Genomic DNA, 18730 nt, shown 5'->3' on the forward strand with positions numbered 1-18730 from the left:
ATGACTAATTTTTTTCTCTTAGAAAAGAGGGAGTGGTGGTAGAAAGCCTAAAGCAGGCTACTTGCAATTTGTTTTTTACTTAAATGCAGCACTACTCCTTTTTTAATGAAAAATAAAGATTCATTCATAATTGCTGGTTAATTCTAAATATGCTCAGATTTTACAATGAAAACAAATTCTATTATGAACACAAAATCTTTCAGCATTTTACCTCACGTTTTACTGGTAATATTAAACTCTACCTGACAAACAACTTCTGCTTAAGTGTTTTCTCAGAGGTGAGGTCAGGCCTACTATACCTTTTAAGTAAGATATCTGACAACAAATTCTCATAATAACCCAACTACACCCAAAAATATTACTTCGAGATAGTCATCAAGAAAATGCTAGCATGCTTATCCTCATAAACATGGGTCAGCTCTCAGACTAAACACACTCTCTCTCACCGGTAGTACTTGTTAGTGGGATTTCTCTCTTCACCAAGGCTGCCTTTACTGTGCGAAGGACCTGTCAGTCTGGCTGCAGCCAAATTTGATGGAGTCCTATCCAGAGACAAGGTTAAAAAAAACTCAGAAAACTGACAGCTGAAATCAGAATGCTGAATAACAAAAAGGAAACAACCATTTTCTTTTTCTTTTCTTAAAAAGAAACACTCAGGGACTTCCCTGGTGGTCCAGTGGTTAATACCTCACGCTTCCACTGCAGGGACCCCGGGTTCCATCCCTGGTCAGGGAACTAAGATCCCACATGCCACACGGCGTGGCAGAAAAAACAAACAAAACAACACAAATATTTCTGAGTCTCTACTGTGCAGGAGGCTTTGCTCCAAAATTTGGGACTCTGTGGAAAAGGATAAACCAGGGCTGATCCCAGACAGCTTACGGTCACCACAGTGACCATAGGATTTAGTAACACAGCAAATGTCTGGGTCAGAAGAAAGCTTCAAAAGTAGCCAATCAATATTTCCATTTCAGGTAGGAGGAAATGGAATCCCAGAAGTAAAAGACTTGTTCAAAGTCATAGTCCTAGCACAAGGTAAGCTAGGGTGAGACTTCAGATCTCCTGATACCTGGCTAAATATTCTTACTGCAAATATAAATATATACTACTATACATCATATACAAATGTAATTTACAGGCATACATTGTTTTATCTCGCTTTGCTTTATTAAACTTCGCAGATACTGCATTTTTTACAAATTAAAGGTTTGTGGCAACTCTGAATCAAGCAAGTCTTTCGGCACCATTTTTACAACAGCATTTGCTCACTTCGCATCTCTGTGTCACATTTTGGTAATTCTTGCAATATCTCAAACCTTTCCATTATTATTATATTTGTTGTGGTGATCTGTGATCAGTGATCTCTGTTGTTATTATTGTAATTATTTGGGGGTACCATGAACCACACCCATATGAGACAGCAAACTTAATAAACGTTGTGTGTGTTCTGACTGCTCCACCGACCTGCTATTCCCTCGTCTTTCTCCCTCTCCTCAGGCCTCCCTATTTCCTGGGACACAACAATGCTGAAATTAGGCCAATTAATAACCCTACACTGGCCTCTAAGCATTCAAGGGAAAGGAAGAGTTGCATGTTTCTCGGTTTCAATCAAAAGCTACAAATGATTAAGCTCAGTGAGGAAGGCATGCTGAAAGTTGAGACAGGCTGGAAACTAGGCCTCTTGCACCAGTTAGCCAAGTTACGAAAGCAAAGGAAAAGTTCTTGAAGGAAATTAAAAGTGCTACTCCAGTGAACACAGGAATGATAACACAGTAAAACAGCCTTATTGCTGATATGAAGAAACTGTTAGATAGAAGGTCAAACCATCTACAACATTCCCTTAAGCCAATGCCTAATCCAGAGCAAGGCCCTAACTCTCTTCAATTTTATGAAGGCTGAGAGAGGTGAGGAAGCTGCAGAATCAAAGTCTGAAGCTAGTAGAGTTTGGTTCATGAGGTTTAAGGAAAGAAGTCATCTCTATAAAAGTGCAAGGTGAAGCAGCAAGTACTGATATAGAAGCTGCAGCAAGTTATCCAGAAGATTTAGCTAAGATTATTAATAAAAGTAGCTATAACTAAACAACAGATTTTCAGTGTAGACGAAACATACTTATCATGGAAGAAGATGCCATCCAAGGCTTTCACATCTAGAGAGGAGAAGTCAATGTCTGGTTTCAAAGTTTCAAAGGACAGGCTGACTCTCTTGTTAGGGCTAATGTAGCTGATGACTTTAAGCTGAAGCCAGTGCTCATTAACTATTCTGAAAAATCCTAGGGCCCTTAAGAATTATGCTAAATCTACTCTGCCTATGCTCAACAAATGGAACAACAAAGCCTGGATGACAGCACATCTGTTTACAACATGGTTTACTGAATATTTTAAGCCTGCTGTTGAGACCTACTGCTCAGAAAGAAAGATCTGGAAAATAGTACTGCTCACTGAAAATGTACCCGGTCACCCAAGAGCTCTAATGGAGATACACGAGATTTGTGTTGTTTTCATGTCTGCTGACACGACATCCATTCTGTAGCTCGGGGACCAAGGAGTAATTTCAACTTTCAAGTCTTATTATTTAAGAAATACATTTCGTAAGGCTACAGCTGCCACAGACGGTGATTCCTCTGATGGATCTGGGCAAATTCAATTGAAAACTTTCTGGAAAGGATTCATTTATTCCAGATGCCATTAAGTACATCTGTGATTCATGGAAAGAACATGAACATTAACAGAAGTTTAGAAGAAGTGGGTTCCAACCCTCATGGGTGACTTTGAGGGGTTTAAGACTTTAAACTACAGATGGGGTGGAAACAGCAAGAGAACTAGAATTAGACATAGAGCCTGAAGATGTGACTGAACTGCTACAATCTCATGATAAAACTTCAACAGTTGAGGACATTGCTTCATATGGATGAGTAGAGAAAGTAGTTTCTTTAGACGGAATCTACTCCTGGTGAAGATGCTATGAAGATTGTTGAAACAACAACAAAGGATTTAGAATATTACATAAACTTAGCTGATAAAGCAGCGTCAGGATTTGAGAGGACTGACTCCAATTTTGAAAGAAGTTCTGTGGGTAAAACGCCATCAAACAGCATCGCATGCTACAGAGAAATCATTAGTGAAAAGAAGAGAGAACTGATGGGGCAAACGACACTGCTGTCTTGTTTTAGGAAACCGCCACAGCCACCCCAGCCTTCAGCAACCACCACCCTGACCAGCCAGCAGCATTAACAGAGGCAACACCCTCCACCAGCACAAAGACTACAACTTGCTGAAGGCTCAGACGATGGTTAGCATTTTTAAGCAATAAAGTGTTTTTAAATTAAGGCATATACACTGGTTTTTTAGACCTAATGCTACTGCACATTTAACTACAGTATACTGTGCATATAACTTTTTTTTTTTGCATATAACTTTTATATGCACTGGGAAACCAAAAAACTGTCTGACTCACTTTAGTGTGATATTCATTTTAATTGCAGTAGTCTGGAAAAGAACCTGCAGTATCTCCAAGGTATGCCTGTACATATATTTATATAGTACACGTTATATCTTTCATATACATTACACACAATATGATATACAATATATATGTATTTGTATAAGGCAATAGAAGTATATAGCAGTGTTAAGTCTTAAAAATTGTTTCTTTTTAAATAAAGCCCTTCAGCTGCAATGAAGGGACTGGGTAAGAGTTAACACTACTCTCTTTAGAATCACATTATCAACTGTAAATGTAATCTTGAAATGCAACATGCATCTTACTTTCCACTATACTGAGAAAATTTGGCAAATAATAAAGGTACAAGGATTTCAGACTTTTTTTTAACCTACCTCATCCGAAGGCTTGACTTAGTCATTTCATGATGTTCAATTTCTGCCTTTTTCATATAAAATATTTTCTTAATAGAATTTGCATCCTGTTAAGATAAAATTACTTGGCTTAGAAAAAGTATAGAGAAAACGGGCAGTTTAAAATGCCCGCAATCATGTACTGGACACTTTCTATGGCACTCCTTCCATCTGGAGTAGACTTCCATTCAATATCCAGAAAGCTGCATCCTCTAACCTTTCCACAAGCCTCCAAAACATCTCCATAATTAAATACAAGTTGAAAAGCCACCTAGCTCTTTCACAATTATTCGGGTAAGAGACAATGACCTAATGCTGAACAGGGAAAAGCAGGGGTGAAAATACAATGAACTCTACCTGTGTACACTAACCTTAAAACTAAAACAAAGGTCCACTTCTAAGATTAAAGATTAGGCATGTAAATTTAGGATGAATATACTTGCTTAAATTAATAGCATATATCAAATCCAAGTTTCCCTTCTCTCCAAAATTTAGTTTAGGAAAATTAATCAGACCAAGAAGTAAAATTCTTAACTGCATCAACAAACAATTAGTACTACACTATTAAAATGTCCTATCAAGGATTAAGAATATGAGGATTTCATTCCTGATTTCCACTCAAAGTTTCTTAAAAAGATACAAGATAAAAGTTAAAATTAACTACCAAAAGAAACTGAATCAGCATTCTGTAAATCTAAATGATTTTACTCCCAAAAGATTTTCTGACCATCCTTTGCTAAGTTCCCAATGATATATTATTAATTCTAGAAATTTCTACAAGCAACTGTCATTACAGTTCATTATGTAGAAGGACTACAAAACTTCCAGGAGAGAACTGCAAAGCAATGAAATAGTCACTTTACTTTGTGTACTATACTACATAGATTGATTTTTATATCAGTGAGGTTTAAATGCAGGGACTACATCAATATTTAACTACAAAGTGGATCAAAAATAAACCTTGTCTGGCACAGAGAAAGACATACAGATGAATGGATTAGAACCAAGAATCCAGAAATAAACCCACACATCTAGAGTCAACTGATTTTCAACAGGGTTGCCAAGACAATTCAATGGGGAAAGAATAGTCTTTTCAACATAAGGCGCTGGGACAAATGAATACTCCATGGCAAAGGAATGTGGACTCCTACCTCACGCCTACCTCATGTATATAAAAATTAATTCAAAATGGCTCAAAGATCTAAATGTAAGAGCTAAACTATAAAATTCTTAGAAGAAAACGTAGGTGTAAGTCTTTGCAGCCTTGGATTAGGTAATGGTTTCTTAGATAAGACACTAAAAGCACAAGTAACCTAAGAAAAAACAGACAAACTGGACTGAACCAAAATTAAATACTTTATTAAAATTAAAGACTTTTTTTTTTTTTGCAGCACCACTCAGCACGAGGGATCTTAAGTTTCCCGACCAGGGATGAAACCCGTGCCCCCTGCAGTGGAAGCACAGTGCCCTAACCACTGGACTGCCAGGGAATTCCCAAAATTAAAAACTTTTGTTCAGCAAAGGATACTATCGTGAAAATGAAAAGACAATCCATGGAATGGGAGAAAATACTTGTAAATCATATGTCTGGTCTAATGTCCAGACTATGCAAAGGACTCTAACAACTCAACTTTTTATTAAAAGACAGATAACCCAATTAAAAAATGGGCTGAAGATCTGAACAGACTTTTTTTTTTTTAAAGAAGACATATGAATGGCCAATATGCACATGAAAAGATACTCAACATCACTAATCATTAGAAAATGCTAATCAGGGAGTTCCCTGGTGGCCTAGTGGTTAGGATTCCGGGCTTTTACTGCCATGGCCTGAGTTCATTCCCTGGTGGGGGAACTCAGGTCACGCAAGCTGCATGGCACAGCCAAAAAAAAAAAATGCTAATCAAAACCATAATGAGGGGGCTTCCCTGGTGGCACAGTGGTTGAGAGTCCGCCTGCTGATGCAGGGGACACGGGTTTGTGCCCCGGTCCGGGAGGATCCCATATGCCGCGGAGCGGCTGGGCCCGTGAGCCATGGCCGCTGAGCCTGCGCATCCGGAGCCTGTGCTCTGCAACGGGAGAGGCCACAACAGTGAGAGGCCTGTGTACCACAAAACAACAACAACAACAACAAAAAAAACCCATAATGAGATAGTACTTCACACCCACTAGAATGGCTATAATAAAACTAAAAATAGAAACAAGCATTGGTGAGGATGTAGAGAAATTACACTTGCACATTGCTAGTGGGAATGTTGGTGCAGTGGCTTGAAAAACAATTTGGTGGGGACTTCCCTGGTAGCGCAGTGGTTAAGGATCCGCCTGCCAATGCAGGGGACACGGGTTTGAGCCCTGGTCTGGGAAGATCCCACATGCCGCGGAGCAACTAGGCCCGTGCGCCACAACTACTGAGCCTGTGCTCTAGACCCCGTGAGCCACAACTACTGAGCCCACGCACCCTAGAGCCCATGTGCCGCAACTACTGAGCCTGCGTGCCTCAACTACTGAAGCCCACGTGCCTAGAGCCCATGCTCCACAACAAGAGAAGCCCACACACTGCAATGAAGAGTAGCCCCCACTTGCCACAACTGGAGAAAGCCTGAGTGCAGCAACGAAGACCCAACGCAGCCAAAACAAAACAAAACAAACAAAAAAAAACAAAAACACAACAATTTGGTGGTTCCTCAAAAAAATTAAAAATATAGTTACCATGTGGCCCAGCAATTCCATTCCTAGGTATGTATTCAAGAAAAATAAAAATACATGTCTGCATAAAAACTTATACACGGGGCTTCCCTGGTGGCGCACTAGTGGAGAATCCGCCTGCGAATGCAGTGGACACGGGTTCAAGCCCTGGTCCAGGAAGATCCCACATGCCGCGGAACAACTAAGCCCATGCGCCACAACCACTGAGCCTGTGCTCTAGAGCCCGCGAGCCACAACTACTGGAGCCCTCAAGCCACAACTACTGAAGCCCGCATGCCTAGAGCCCGTGCTCCGCAACAAGAGAAGCCACCACAATGAGAAGCCCACGCACCACAATGAAGAGTAGCCCCTGCTCGCCACAATTAGAGAAAGCCCATGCGCAGCAACAAAGACCCAACACAGCCAAAAATAAATAAATAAATAAATTTATTAAAAAAAAAAAAACTTATACATGAATGCTCATAGCAGCATTATTTATAATAGCCCCAAAGTGGAAGCAACCCAATGCCTAGCAACTGATGAACAGGTAAATGAAACATGATATATACATTTAATTGAATACTATTTGGGAATAAAAAGAAATACATGCTACAAAATGAATACCTTGAAAACATGATGCTAAGTGAAAGAAGCCAGTCACAAAGGACCACAAATTGAATAATTCCATTTATATGAAATGTTGAGAATAGGCAAATTCACAGAGACAGAAAGCAGACTGGTGGTTGCCTAGGGTTAGGGAGGTTGGGAGGAAATGGAGAGTGACTGCTAATTCATTGTAGTGATGGCTACACAACTTGGTGAATATACTAAAAGCCATTAAATTATACACTTTGGGTAAAATGTATAGTATGTGAATTTTGTCTCAATAAAGTTGTTATATAAAAATATTGGTCTCAGGCTTCCCTGGTGGCACAGTGGTTGAGAGTCCACCTGCCGATGCAGGGGACACGGGTTTGTGCCCCAGTCCGGGAAGATCCCACATGCCGTGGAGCGGCTGGGCCCGTGAGCCATGGCCGCTGAGCCTGCGCGTCCGGAGCCTGTGCTCCGCAACAGGAGAGGCTACAACAGTGAGAGGCCCGCGTACCGCAAAAAAAAAACAAAAACAAAAACAAAAATATTGGTCTCTACTCTTATCAATGAAAGCAACAACAACAAAACTGACCTTGAATACTTGAGAACCAGGCTCATTATAAGTTTTGGCATTTTTTGCTAGGAGATCTATATCTTTGGCCATTGCATGAACACTCTTGTAGCTTCCATTCTATAGTAAACAACAAAATATAGCAGTTCCTCTTAAGCAACATGACCTTTAAAAAAAAATACTCTACGTAATTTTAAACTGTCACCATATTCTAAGACTTCATTGGAAAGTACACGTGTGAACAATATATAAAGTCATCTTCTCTTTTATAAACTATTACTATGGTCCACTTACAAAACAGTTTTTGAGATAGGTAACAAAACCAGAGCTACACTATTCTCATAAAAACAACTTATACTTTTTAAGAAATCAAAAAAGGTAAAAGTTGTTTTATTTAGCAAACATATAGTGTTTACTGTGCCAACCACTGTTCTAAATGCTTCATGAATACTAATTCATTAAAGAGTATAGACTTTGGAGCCAGACTGTCTGGATTCAAATCCTAACTTTTCTCATTAGTTGATGACTCAGGCAAGTGACTTACCATCTCTGTGCTTCAGTTTTCTTATCTACCTCACAGAGGTGTTATAAGAATTAATTAGCTAACACATAGGAATTCTATCTAGGTGAGTGTTACTTGCTGCTATTACTGCTGGAGACACAGGAAGGGGGGCACTCAAAGAGAACAAAGTCTCTATTTTCACTAACCTTACACTCTTAATGTCTGTTGTAGGTAACTTTTACTCTGACATATACTAAAACTATTTGAAAGCAAATAAAAATAAACAACAAAGCTTTTGTTCCCAATGTACCTTTCACAATCAGAAATGGCGATGACCAATGCACTTTAATTTTTGTCCTAAGGTCAAGATTTACTATGCCAATGAAAATTTTCCTTTCCTTCCTACAGAAAAAAATGCAAAAGGGACGCAGTGTTTACTCCTCCAACGCTATACTCAGTAACATCTCTAATTTATTTACATTATATTGCTAGTAACTCCTTACAGAGATACCTGCTTCTCTGTTTTTCTAAAAGGCCCTAAAAAATGACCACAGGCCAATCTGCCCTAAATGACGTTATTTTTACACATGGTCACCTTCATACCTGTATCCTCTGGGCAATGGTCTTGAGGTCTATAGGCTCCTTAATTATTGCATAATAGTCTGGATATTGCTGGAAGACAAAACCCAAGCATGCTTAATAAGTAAAAGTATCCAGCTAATGAGAAAACAAGGAAGTATACTGACTATCTGTTAATCAATTGAGCAGCTTTGTGAGATTAAGGCTAAAGACACAGTTATACAGCATATTGTTTGTTATATTTGAAGCAGAAAGCATTTGATTTTTACAAGCTTCATGAGATACCCCACAGCATGTTGTAGGACTTTACAGGTAGTATTGGGTAATTATCATTATATAACTAATACACCACAACTTAATGTTTTTAAATTTTCTAAATTCACAGATCACACAATTTTAAATTTAAGATCCCAAGATATCTATGCCAGGAAATGAAGCAAATGAACGTTTTTGAAGGGCTTATTATAAGCTCTTTTAATTTAGCAATCTAAATAGCACAATTATATCCTATTTCATATAAAATACTAAGGATCTACAAGAAGTCAGGTTGCAAGATTTGTTAGCTTCATGTCTAACTTAATGCTTCTCCTTATCTCAAAGTAAAACACATTTTCAATGGAAATACATTAAAGAATCAAAGCAAAATTATAAACAATTTCTGATTTCTTATCAAATATTAACTCAACAAAAGAAAAAGAGTTAAACATGTTAGAAGAATATACTCGAAGGGTTTCACAAAGCCTGGAGTTCATTCACTGCCCTGAGTCTTTCCTACAGGTTTTATTCCTTGGAGAAAATAATTGAAGTCAACCAAAAATCAAAAGTTGGTCTCTTCAGTGGGGGACAAGTGTCGAGGAAAGTCAGACTGTGCTCTCCAGGCTTTTCCTACCTGTTCAAATCCTTGGAGCCCAAAAAAACAAAAACAACAACAACGAGAGACCACAGCGTTCACTCAATTACTGGGCTAAAGGGATGATCTCATTTCATCTGATCCCTCAGCTTACCCCTCTCTATTTTCTTAACCCTATTCCTTTTCTTCCTTAGATCAAACCCCTTGCCTGCCCCTTCTCTTCAACAATTCTACTTCTGAGAAACAATTCAGAAGACAAATTATGGCAGAGACGCCCAGGCTAGGGTACAGCATAAACCAAGTTGTTGGCCCACGTATTCCCAATCTACCTCTCCCACTTAGCCAGTCTCACTCAGGAAAGATTTATAAAGGAAAGGAAAGGAAAGGAAAGACCTTCCAGGTCTCAGTCCTTGTCTTTCAAACTGTCACACCCCAAGGGACCAATGGGAATCTGCTTTCCCATATCAATTCCTGCTGCATGGTGTCCCTGAAAACCCTCCCAGAATGGGGGAACTGGGTAGTAATGTTTTAGTCACCCAACTCACCCTTGATGGCTTGATCACTACTGATTGTATCATGCAGAGTAAAAATAAATCCTGAGTAAAGACTGTACTCTTTTTTTATTTCTTTATTGTGGTAAAAAATACATAAAACTTACCATTTAAACTTTTTAAGTATATAGTTCAGTGGCTTTAAATACATTCACATTATTGTGCAACCATCACCATCATCCATCTCCAGAACTTTTCACCTTCCCGAACTGAAACTCCATACCCATTAAACAACAGCTATCCACCTTCCCCTCCTGTCATCCCCTGGAAACCACAATTTTACTTTTTCTCTCTATGAATTTGGCTACTCTAAGTACCTCCTAAAACAGGAATCATACAATATTTGTTCTTTTGTGACAGGCTTATTTCACTTAGCATGTGTTCAGGGTTCATTCTTACTGCAGCATGGATCAGAATTTCATTCTTCTTAAAGGCTGAATAATACTCCATTGTCTGTATATACATTTTATTTATTCATTCACATGTAGAGGAACACCTGGGTTGCTTCCATGTTTCAGCTACTGTGAATAATACTGCTCTGAACATGGTTGTACAAATACCTCTTTGAGACCTTGCTTACACTCTTTTGGTATATATCCAAAGTAGAATTGCTGTATCATATGATAATTCTATGTTTCATTTTTGAAGAACTGTCTTACTGGTTTTTTCTTTCCTTGAAATTTTAAATGTATAACCAATATAATCATTATATTTTTCTAATCAGATCCATGCTTAGGACAGCAGTGGTCAGATATGCTTTATTTCTAATGTTGTAATTGTCCTACAACTAGTCACATTGTAAATAACTAGTCTTGTTGATGACTGATGGGTAAAGCTGCATGCTACCCAGCAGTCAACAAGCACTTCTAGCAAACCTCTGACATGCTGGGTTCCAATTACGTGGCAGGGACACAAACGAAAATATGTCAGTCCTTGTCCTTAAGAGTTAGATAAAAAGAAGAGAATGGTCACAATGGAGTTAAGCATTACAGTAGAGTACTTTTAAAAGTATATCTTTATCTAGAAATATAAGAATGCAGAGGCCACAGAAATTTTTGTAGTTCCAAAGGCTAAAGTGGAACTTTAGCTATGCTAATTGCTTCTTGGATGTGAAGCCACAAGGGGTTCTAACACTTTTAAAGGGTTTCATTGGTCTAGAAACCCTCTTCCTCTTTGGGGTAGAAGAGTACTTATTAGGTCTCTCTCTCTTCTTTATCACCAGACGATCAAAGAGAACTAAGAGAGGAAGAACTCATTTATCTTCCTCTCATTCTGTCTCCTGAGTAGAGAATGTGGCTTCTCTTTTATAAATAAAAGGTTTAGTTTAGCTGCTTATTTTATCTTTTTCTCCCCCCTCCCCTATTTGATCATTTAAGAATTACTAATCTTAGAAACAACCCAAATGTCCACCAACAAATGAATGGATAAACAAAAAGTAGTAATATGTGGTATATACATAGAATGGATTCAGTCTTAAAGAGGAAGGAAATCCTGACACATACTACAACGTGGATAAACTACACTAAGTGAAATAAGCCAGACACAAAAGAACAAATACTGCATGATTCCTCTTAAATGAGGTACTTAGAGTAGTCAAATTCATAGAAGCAGAACTGTGGTTTCCAGGGACTGGCAGGAGGGAAAAGTGGAGAGTTATTGTTTAATGGGTAGGAAAATGAAAAAGTTATGGAGATGGATGGTAGTGATAGTTGCACAATAATATGAATGTACTTAATGCCACTGAACTGTACACTTAAAATGGTTAAAAGGTAAATCTTATGTTATTGTATATTTTACGATCGCAGAAACAAAAACCAAAATGAATTACCAAAAAAACAAAAACACAATTTAAAAAAAAATCCACAACCTTTTGCTGAAGTAAAATGACAGAACATATCCTATGTGCTTACTGCTGAGGCCATGAGGAGGATCTCTTGGCTATCTCCAATGCCTTGCATTAGCCTTACCTTATTTACTAAGAACTAACAGAATTTCTGAAGTACTTAAAAAACAAAAACAAAAAACACTTTAATCCACCTGTCTTCAACTGCATCACTTACCACTTTAGAAGGCAGTTTCTGAAAAAGTTCGCTAATGAGACGTCCTGATGGATTTGTGGCTACAACTATGGCTTCAAGAAGCTGCTCCAGGATCTCCTTCAAGTAACTTGGAGAAGACTGGGGAGAGGCAGTTGTAAGGAATGAGAGAGGGAAGAAACATGTACCTTGGTGAGAGAAATCCAAAAATAAATGCTGATATTAAACAGCTTCTAAAATTTTACAGCTAATTCAAAAGAGCAACTTCTAAACAATACTTATTTTAAGTACAATTTTCAAGAATACCACAGAAATTCTGATGCTGGTCATGAGGGGTTACACTCCCAGGACAGCATATTTGAAACTAATGAGGCCACTCATATTATTTCAGTAACTAAATGCTTTGAATCAGGTCCTTTTACTGAACTCTATTCACAGCAAACACTGCAACAGTGAAGTTAAAGTGCCATATGTGTGAAATGATGGAAATGCATACTTTTCAAGGGTCTGAGTAACTGAGATGGAGAAAACGTGCCCCATGATACCTGCCCATTTCTGTATCTGCTGTTCACGTCTACTGAAATCTTGGTATTCTGGTGGAACAACTAAATACTTCTGGAACTACATACTTTTAACTATGGGGTGCTCTGCCAGATCTAACAACCGAATTCAAGTTATATCAAAATTGAATGGAGATTAAGCCAATTGATGCAATCACTTCTGCTCTCCACACTGGCTGGCTTACTCCTACCTTAGTCACTGTTTCAATATGGGAAAAGATATGTCCCAAAGAGTAGGTGGCCAGGGAGGGTCTAAGTCTGAAGCCAGTTTCTACAGCAGCAGTCCCCAAGCTTTTTGGCCCCAGGAAATGGTTTTGTGGAAGAAAATTTTTCCACGGATGGGGAGGGTGGGTGGTCAGGTGGTAATGCGAGCAATGCAGAGGATGGTTCAGATGGTAACGAGAGCAATGGGGAGCGGCAGATGGAAGCGTCGCTCGCTCGCCTGCCGCTCACCTCCTGTTGTGCAGCCCGGTTCCTAACAGGCCATGGACCCCTGTTCTACAGTCAGAAATGGGATGTCTCAGTCAAGGTTTATATTAAATAGTATTTTAAGTCCAAACCACGTTTTGGGCATATAAAGTAAAGATTAATGGTTAATTCTGGTTTAAATCATAAAAGCACTAGTATTTTTGTCCTAATCCAACAGAAGTCTTATTTAGTAAAGTCTCAATTTTAAAGTCCAACATTAAGCCCAGAGAGAGGGTACTGACATCTCTTGAGCCTACCAGCACAACACGTGGCAAACAGACACGCAATAAATATTTAACATATAAGATATGTGATTAGCTGAGACTCACCAACCACCTAAGCTTAGAGAAGAACCAAGATAACACTGATGAAAGCAGACGAAAATATTCGTGTTTAAGTCATTTACTTACTAGTTAAAACATGACACTACAGAGTAAGCTTCAAAGAGGTGAGTTATGTCCTGCAGCCAAGATTCCTCTTCTCCCAACCCAACCAGCTACTTTGGAAAAATGGTGCAGATGACAAAGGGAGCAGGGAGTATGAATGCATTCACATAACTTATTCTTTGGGTGTCTTACTATTTAGTTGCAGAAGAGAGATGCAATTCCTTTTACTGTTCTTTTTCCTCTTTTTAAACATGTGTGTTCATTCAGCAAGTATTTTTCAGTACCTACATGTCGGGCAGAGTCTAGATGCCAGAATAGGTGAACAAGGTGATATCTTTTGTGGAGCTATCATTTTACTTGAGGAAGACAGAAAGTAAACACATAAACTAATTCTAAATACGTTATTTCACATATAGTGATAAAAACTATAGATCACAGAACAGAGTGATGTGATGATGGGAAAGGAGGAGCACAGAGCAAACAATTTGACAGAGTGGTTAGGAAAGTCTTCTTCCAATTTTTTTTTTTTTTTTTTTTTTTTGGTACGGGGGCCTCTCACTGTTGCGGCCTCTCCCGTTGCGGAGCACAGGCTCCGGACACGCAGGCTCAGCGGCCATGGCTCACGGGCCCAGCCGCTCCGCGGCATGTGGAATCCTCCCGGACCAGGGCACGAACCCACGTCCTCTGCATCGGCAGGCGGACTCTCAACCACTGCGCCACCAGGGAAGCCCCTTCTCCCAGTTTACATTATTTTAAGTGATGTTAGAATAATGCAGAAGACATAGTCACAGGCAGAGTCAAAGGAAGCAGAAGTAAGAGCAACTGCAAAATTCCAGAGGCAGGAACACACCTGGCATGTTCTAGGAACCAGCCTAACCCACAAAAACATTCCTAACTAAAGTGACGCCATCAACTTTCCAACTTTCAATCACAACACTGCCTACCCTTACAAAATATCTCAATATAGCAATACTGGACCAGTCCTTGATAATATGAAGATTCTCTTTAAAACTGAGCAGGAAATATGCATTAATGTAAGAGCAATTCATGAAAGCAACCATGCATGTTACATGTAGTGCAGGATGTCCTAGAATCCCTTGTAACTGGAGTGGGGCTCGCTGGCTGCGTGGCCCTTTACCCTCCCACTTACCAACACAACTGCACAGAAAGCCCACCTGCCCACAGTGGCCAAGAGAAATCACAGGCAGGGGCCGCATCCACCTCCCAGTAGCCTATCTATCACCTATTCCAGCGGCACACTTACTCCTTCGGTCACTGTGCCTTGATTGTCTTGCCCGTCTTCATCATCATCTTCATCATCTGCTTCTCCTTTCTGAACAAACTCATTTCTTGTTCGAAGGTACAAATCCCAGAGTTTGCAAGCAGCTTTATATTCAGGAGAATCTGGCTGTACATTAGCAAGGAGAAGAGAAAAAAAATATCACTTTAGTATTTTATTGTAAATCAGTTACTACTTTTAAAGCATCCTGTTCCAGCAGATTGGTATTCTAAGACATAACTTTGAAAACTCTATTACAAATTTAAACATTCTTACGAGTAAAAGATACATGGGCCTCAATCCCTCTTCTGAAGAACTAAGTGTACGTTTTAAAGGCATTCTGGAATGAAATTATTTTATTTATTTATGCCCTATCTCATTACAGAAAGACTTGAAGAAAAAAATAAATGATTTGCTAAATAAAGGCTAATTATTACTAATACACTAAGAAAGGCAATTTAAAGGATAAGACCCAACTTAAGGGATACAAGACTAAAGGACAGAAGCTAATGATTGTCCTGATTATCACTTCTATTTTTAAACTATTTAACACCTTATTTGAATATTTTCTTTTCCTGAAGTATGGTGGGGATAAACTAACTGAAACTTTCCAGTAAGAACAATGCTGGGGGACTTCCCTGGTGGTCCAGTGGCTAAGACTCTGTGTTCCTAATGCAGGGGGCCCAGGTCTGATCCCTGGTCAGAGAACTAGATCCCACATGCCACAGTTAAAGATTCCTTGTGCTACAACAAAGACCCCCCACGCCACAACTAAGACCCAGTGCAGCCAAATAAATAAATAAATATTTTTAAAAAAGAAAAAGAATAATGCTGGATGCAATGTTAAACAAACAGTAAAGCTTTAAAAATGTATCCGTGTGCTGCCAATAAGGAGTAAGCAATGTTCATAAAAGCAAGAATAGAGTAAAAGCAGGAACCCGGATGAACAAAAACACTGCCCTCACCTGAAGGCATCTATAAGACAAGATAACCTAACCTTTAGTTTTCAAGCCTCCTTGAGGCTGCAAAGACAAGAGATAAAGGCCAGGGTCTGCCCAAAGCTGGGAATCCAAAGGCCATGGATGCAGTGTAACTGGGAATTCAAAACAATTCAGTTTCTCTGCTGCCAGGGAAAAGGAAGACTACCGACCTCAACCTCCACCCAGCTAAACCCATGGCACTGTGGAGAGAAGAGAGGCATGAGAGGAATCTCCTCTGAGAACTCTTCACCATAAGCTAGCCCTAATGAAGAGAGGCCAGGTGCCTGGGATAAGCAACAGATCTTCTCCAGATGAACCCAACTTCAATCTAAGCCTAAGTCTCCCTATAGATAAAGTTCCAAGAAATATAAGCTCATAGTCAAAATTCATGAAACACACAAGAATAAGAATCACAAGAGGACTTCCCTGGTGGTGCAGTGGTTGAGAATCTGTCTGCTAATGCAGGGGACATGGGTTCGATCCCTGGTCTGGGAAGATCCCACATGCCGAGGAGCAACAAGCCCACCCACCACAACTACTGAGCCTGCACCCTAGAGCCTGTACACCACGACTACAGAGCTCACGTGCTGCAGCTACTGAAGCCTGAGCGCTTAGAGCCCATGCTCCGCAATGAGAAGCCACCGCAATGAGAAGCCCACGCACCGCAACAAAGAGTAGCCCCCACTTGCCACAACCAGAGAAAGCCCATGCACAGCAACAAAGACCCAGTGCAGCCAAATATCAAAGGGAAAAAATAAGAAAAGAGTCACAAGAGAAAGCTAGCAGAAACGACAGCAAAAACACATGCAAATAATTCAGATATTGAATTATCTGCTACAGAATAAAAAATGTGTTGAAAACGTTTAAAGAAATAATAGGACTGAAGACATAAGCAATCCCCAAAATAGAAACTACTTCGAAAATAAGAAAAATGTAAACATTAAAATGTAAGAACTCAATAGATTGGTTTAAGAGCAGATTTCAAAGAAAAATATAAGAACTGGGGGCTTCCCTGATGGCACAGTGGTTAAGAATCCGCCTGCCAATGCAGGGGACACAGGTTCGAGCCCTGGTCCGGGAAGATCCCACATGCCGCTGAGCAACTAAGCCCATGCGCCACAACTACTGAGCCTGTGCTCTAGAGCCCATGAGCCACAACTACTGAAGCCCGTGCACCACAACTACTGAAGCCCGTGTGCCTACAGCCCGTGCTCTGCAACAAGAGAAGCCACTGCAATGAGAAGCACGTGTACTGCAACGAAGATCCAATGCAGCCAAAAATAAATAAATTAATTAAAAATATATATACATTAAAAAAAAAGAAAAACATAAGAACTAAAGATATGACCTAAAAAGCAATACTGACACAAAAAAGGGGACTACAAAAAGTTAAGAGAAATGGAAACCTAAGAGAGTTCTAATATAACATCCAGTCAGTTCTACAAGAAGAGAGAATGGGGAAAGGGCAATATACAAGACATAATGGCTGAAAACTTTCCAGAACTGATGAAAAATACCAACCCAAAGATTTAGAAAGATCTACAACTCCCAAATTCTATAATAATAAGATATTCGTATCTAGACATATCACAGTGAAACTGTAGAATATAAAAGACATAAAGAAAATACTAAAGATAGCTAGAAAGAAAAGACAGGTAACCTTCAAAGGAAATACAGTTATATTGACAGATGATTTCTCAATAGCAATGTAAGAATGAAGAATAAAGACAGTAATATATTTGTAAGTAAAAAAACTGACTATATAAAACAGTAACATTATTTTATGGGATTAAAAATTTATCACAATAGAAATAAAGTACAAAACATCAATAGCATAAATAAAAAGATCAGAGTTACATTATTCTAAGGTTTTGCTTTATTTAGAAGGGCATTTAAGATACCAATTTATTTATTTATTTATTTGGCTGCATTGGGTCTTCATTGCTGCACGCAGGCTTTCTCTAGTTGCAGCGAGCAGGGGCTCCTCTTCGCTGTGGTGTGTAGGCTTCTCATTGCGGTGGCTTCTCTTGTGAAGCATGGGCTCTAGGTGCACGGGCTTTAGTAGTTGTGGCATGTAGGCTCAGTAGTGTGGCTCGTGGGCTCTAGAGCACAGGCTCAGTAGTTGTGGCACATGGGCTTAGTTGCTCTGTGGCATGTGGGATCTTCCCAGGCCAGGGCTCGAACCCGTGTCCCCTGCATTGGTAGGCAGATTCTTAACCACTGCGCCACCAGGGAAGCCCCAAACTCTACACTTTAAAAGAGTGTGTGAATTATATCTTAATTAAAGAAAAAATATATACACACAGCATTAAGAATAAATCTAACATTTTTGCAGAATCTTGATGAAAAAACATTTAAAGCTATGCTAAAAAGACAAATAAATGAAGACGTACCAAATTCACAGACTGGAATAATCAATATCACAATTATGTCAGTTCTCCAAAATACAATCTACACAGCCAATGCAATTCCAATACAAATTCAAACAATCTTTTTGGTGCTTGTTGCCTTAACACACTAATATTAAAATGTATAAAAATAATCAAAACAGTTTCTTTGCCAAATAAAGAATTATAAAGCCACAGAAATTAAGGTAGAAATAGAATAGCTCAGTTTTAGATAAGCTGGCCAGAACAAAAGGAACAGAATAAAGGGCCACAAAGAGACCCATGAGCACACGGAATCAATGCCAGCATTAACACCACAGACAAATGTGAAGCGGATGGCCATTTCAAGGTGCTGCTTATACCTGTGGAAAAAAAATAGATCCCTACCTCAGAGAAGACACAACAATCAATCCCAGCTGCACTAAAGGCTTATACACGAAAGACAAGACTATTAAAC

General features: G+C 39.3%; 1 protein-coding gene across 9 annotated transcripts in view; it reads right to left on the reverse strand.

Moving 5' to 3' along the window:
• Nucleotides 1-18730, reverse strand: part of PBRM1 (polybromo 1) — a 101279-nt gene that overhangs the window by 71464 nt on the left and 11085 nt on the right. For all 9 annotated transcript variants that reach the window (XM_029244296.1, XM_029244290.1, XM_029244298.1 and 6 more), the window contains exons 5-10: nucleotides 14892-15035; nucleotides 12238-12354; nucleotides 8801-8869; nucleotides 7717-7815; nucleotides 3834-3919; nucleotides 447-542 (exon numbers count right to left, since the gene is read on the reverse strand). In XM_029244296.1, coding sequence (XP_029100129.1) covers nucleotides 447-542; nucleotides 3834-3919; nucleotides 7717-7815; nucleotides 8801-8869; nucleotides 12238-12354; nucleotides 14892-15035 — 611 coding nt within the window. The remainder of the gene's footprint in view (nucleotides 1-446; nucleotides 543-3833; nucleotides 3920-7716; nucleotides 7816-8800; nucleotides 8870-12237; nucleotides 12355-14891; nucleotides 15036-18730) is intronic.

This window comes from Monodon monoceros, unplaced genomic scaffold (assembly GCF_005190385.1).
Source record: "Monodon monoceros isolate NGI ecotype Baffin Bay Population unplaced genomic scaffold, NGI_Narwhal_1 Super_Scaffold_3, whole genome shotgun sequence".
Lineage (NCBI taxonomy): Eukaryota > Metazoa > Chordata > Mammalia > Artiodactyla > Monodontidae > Monodon > Monodon monoceros.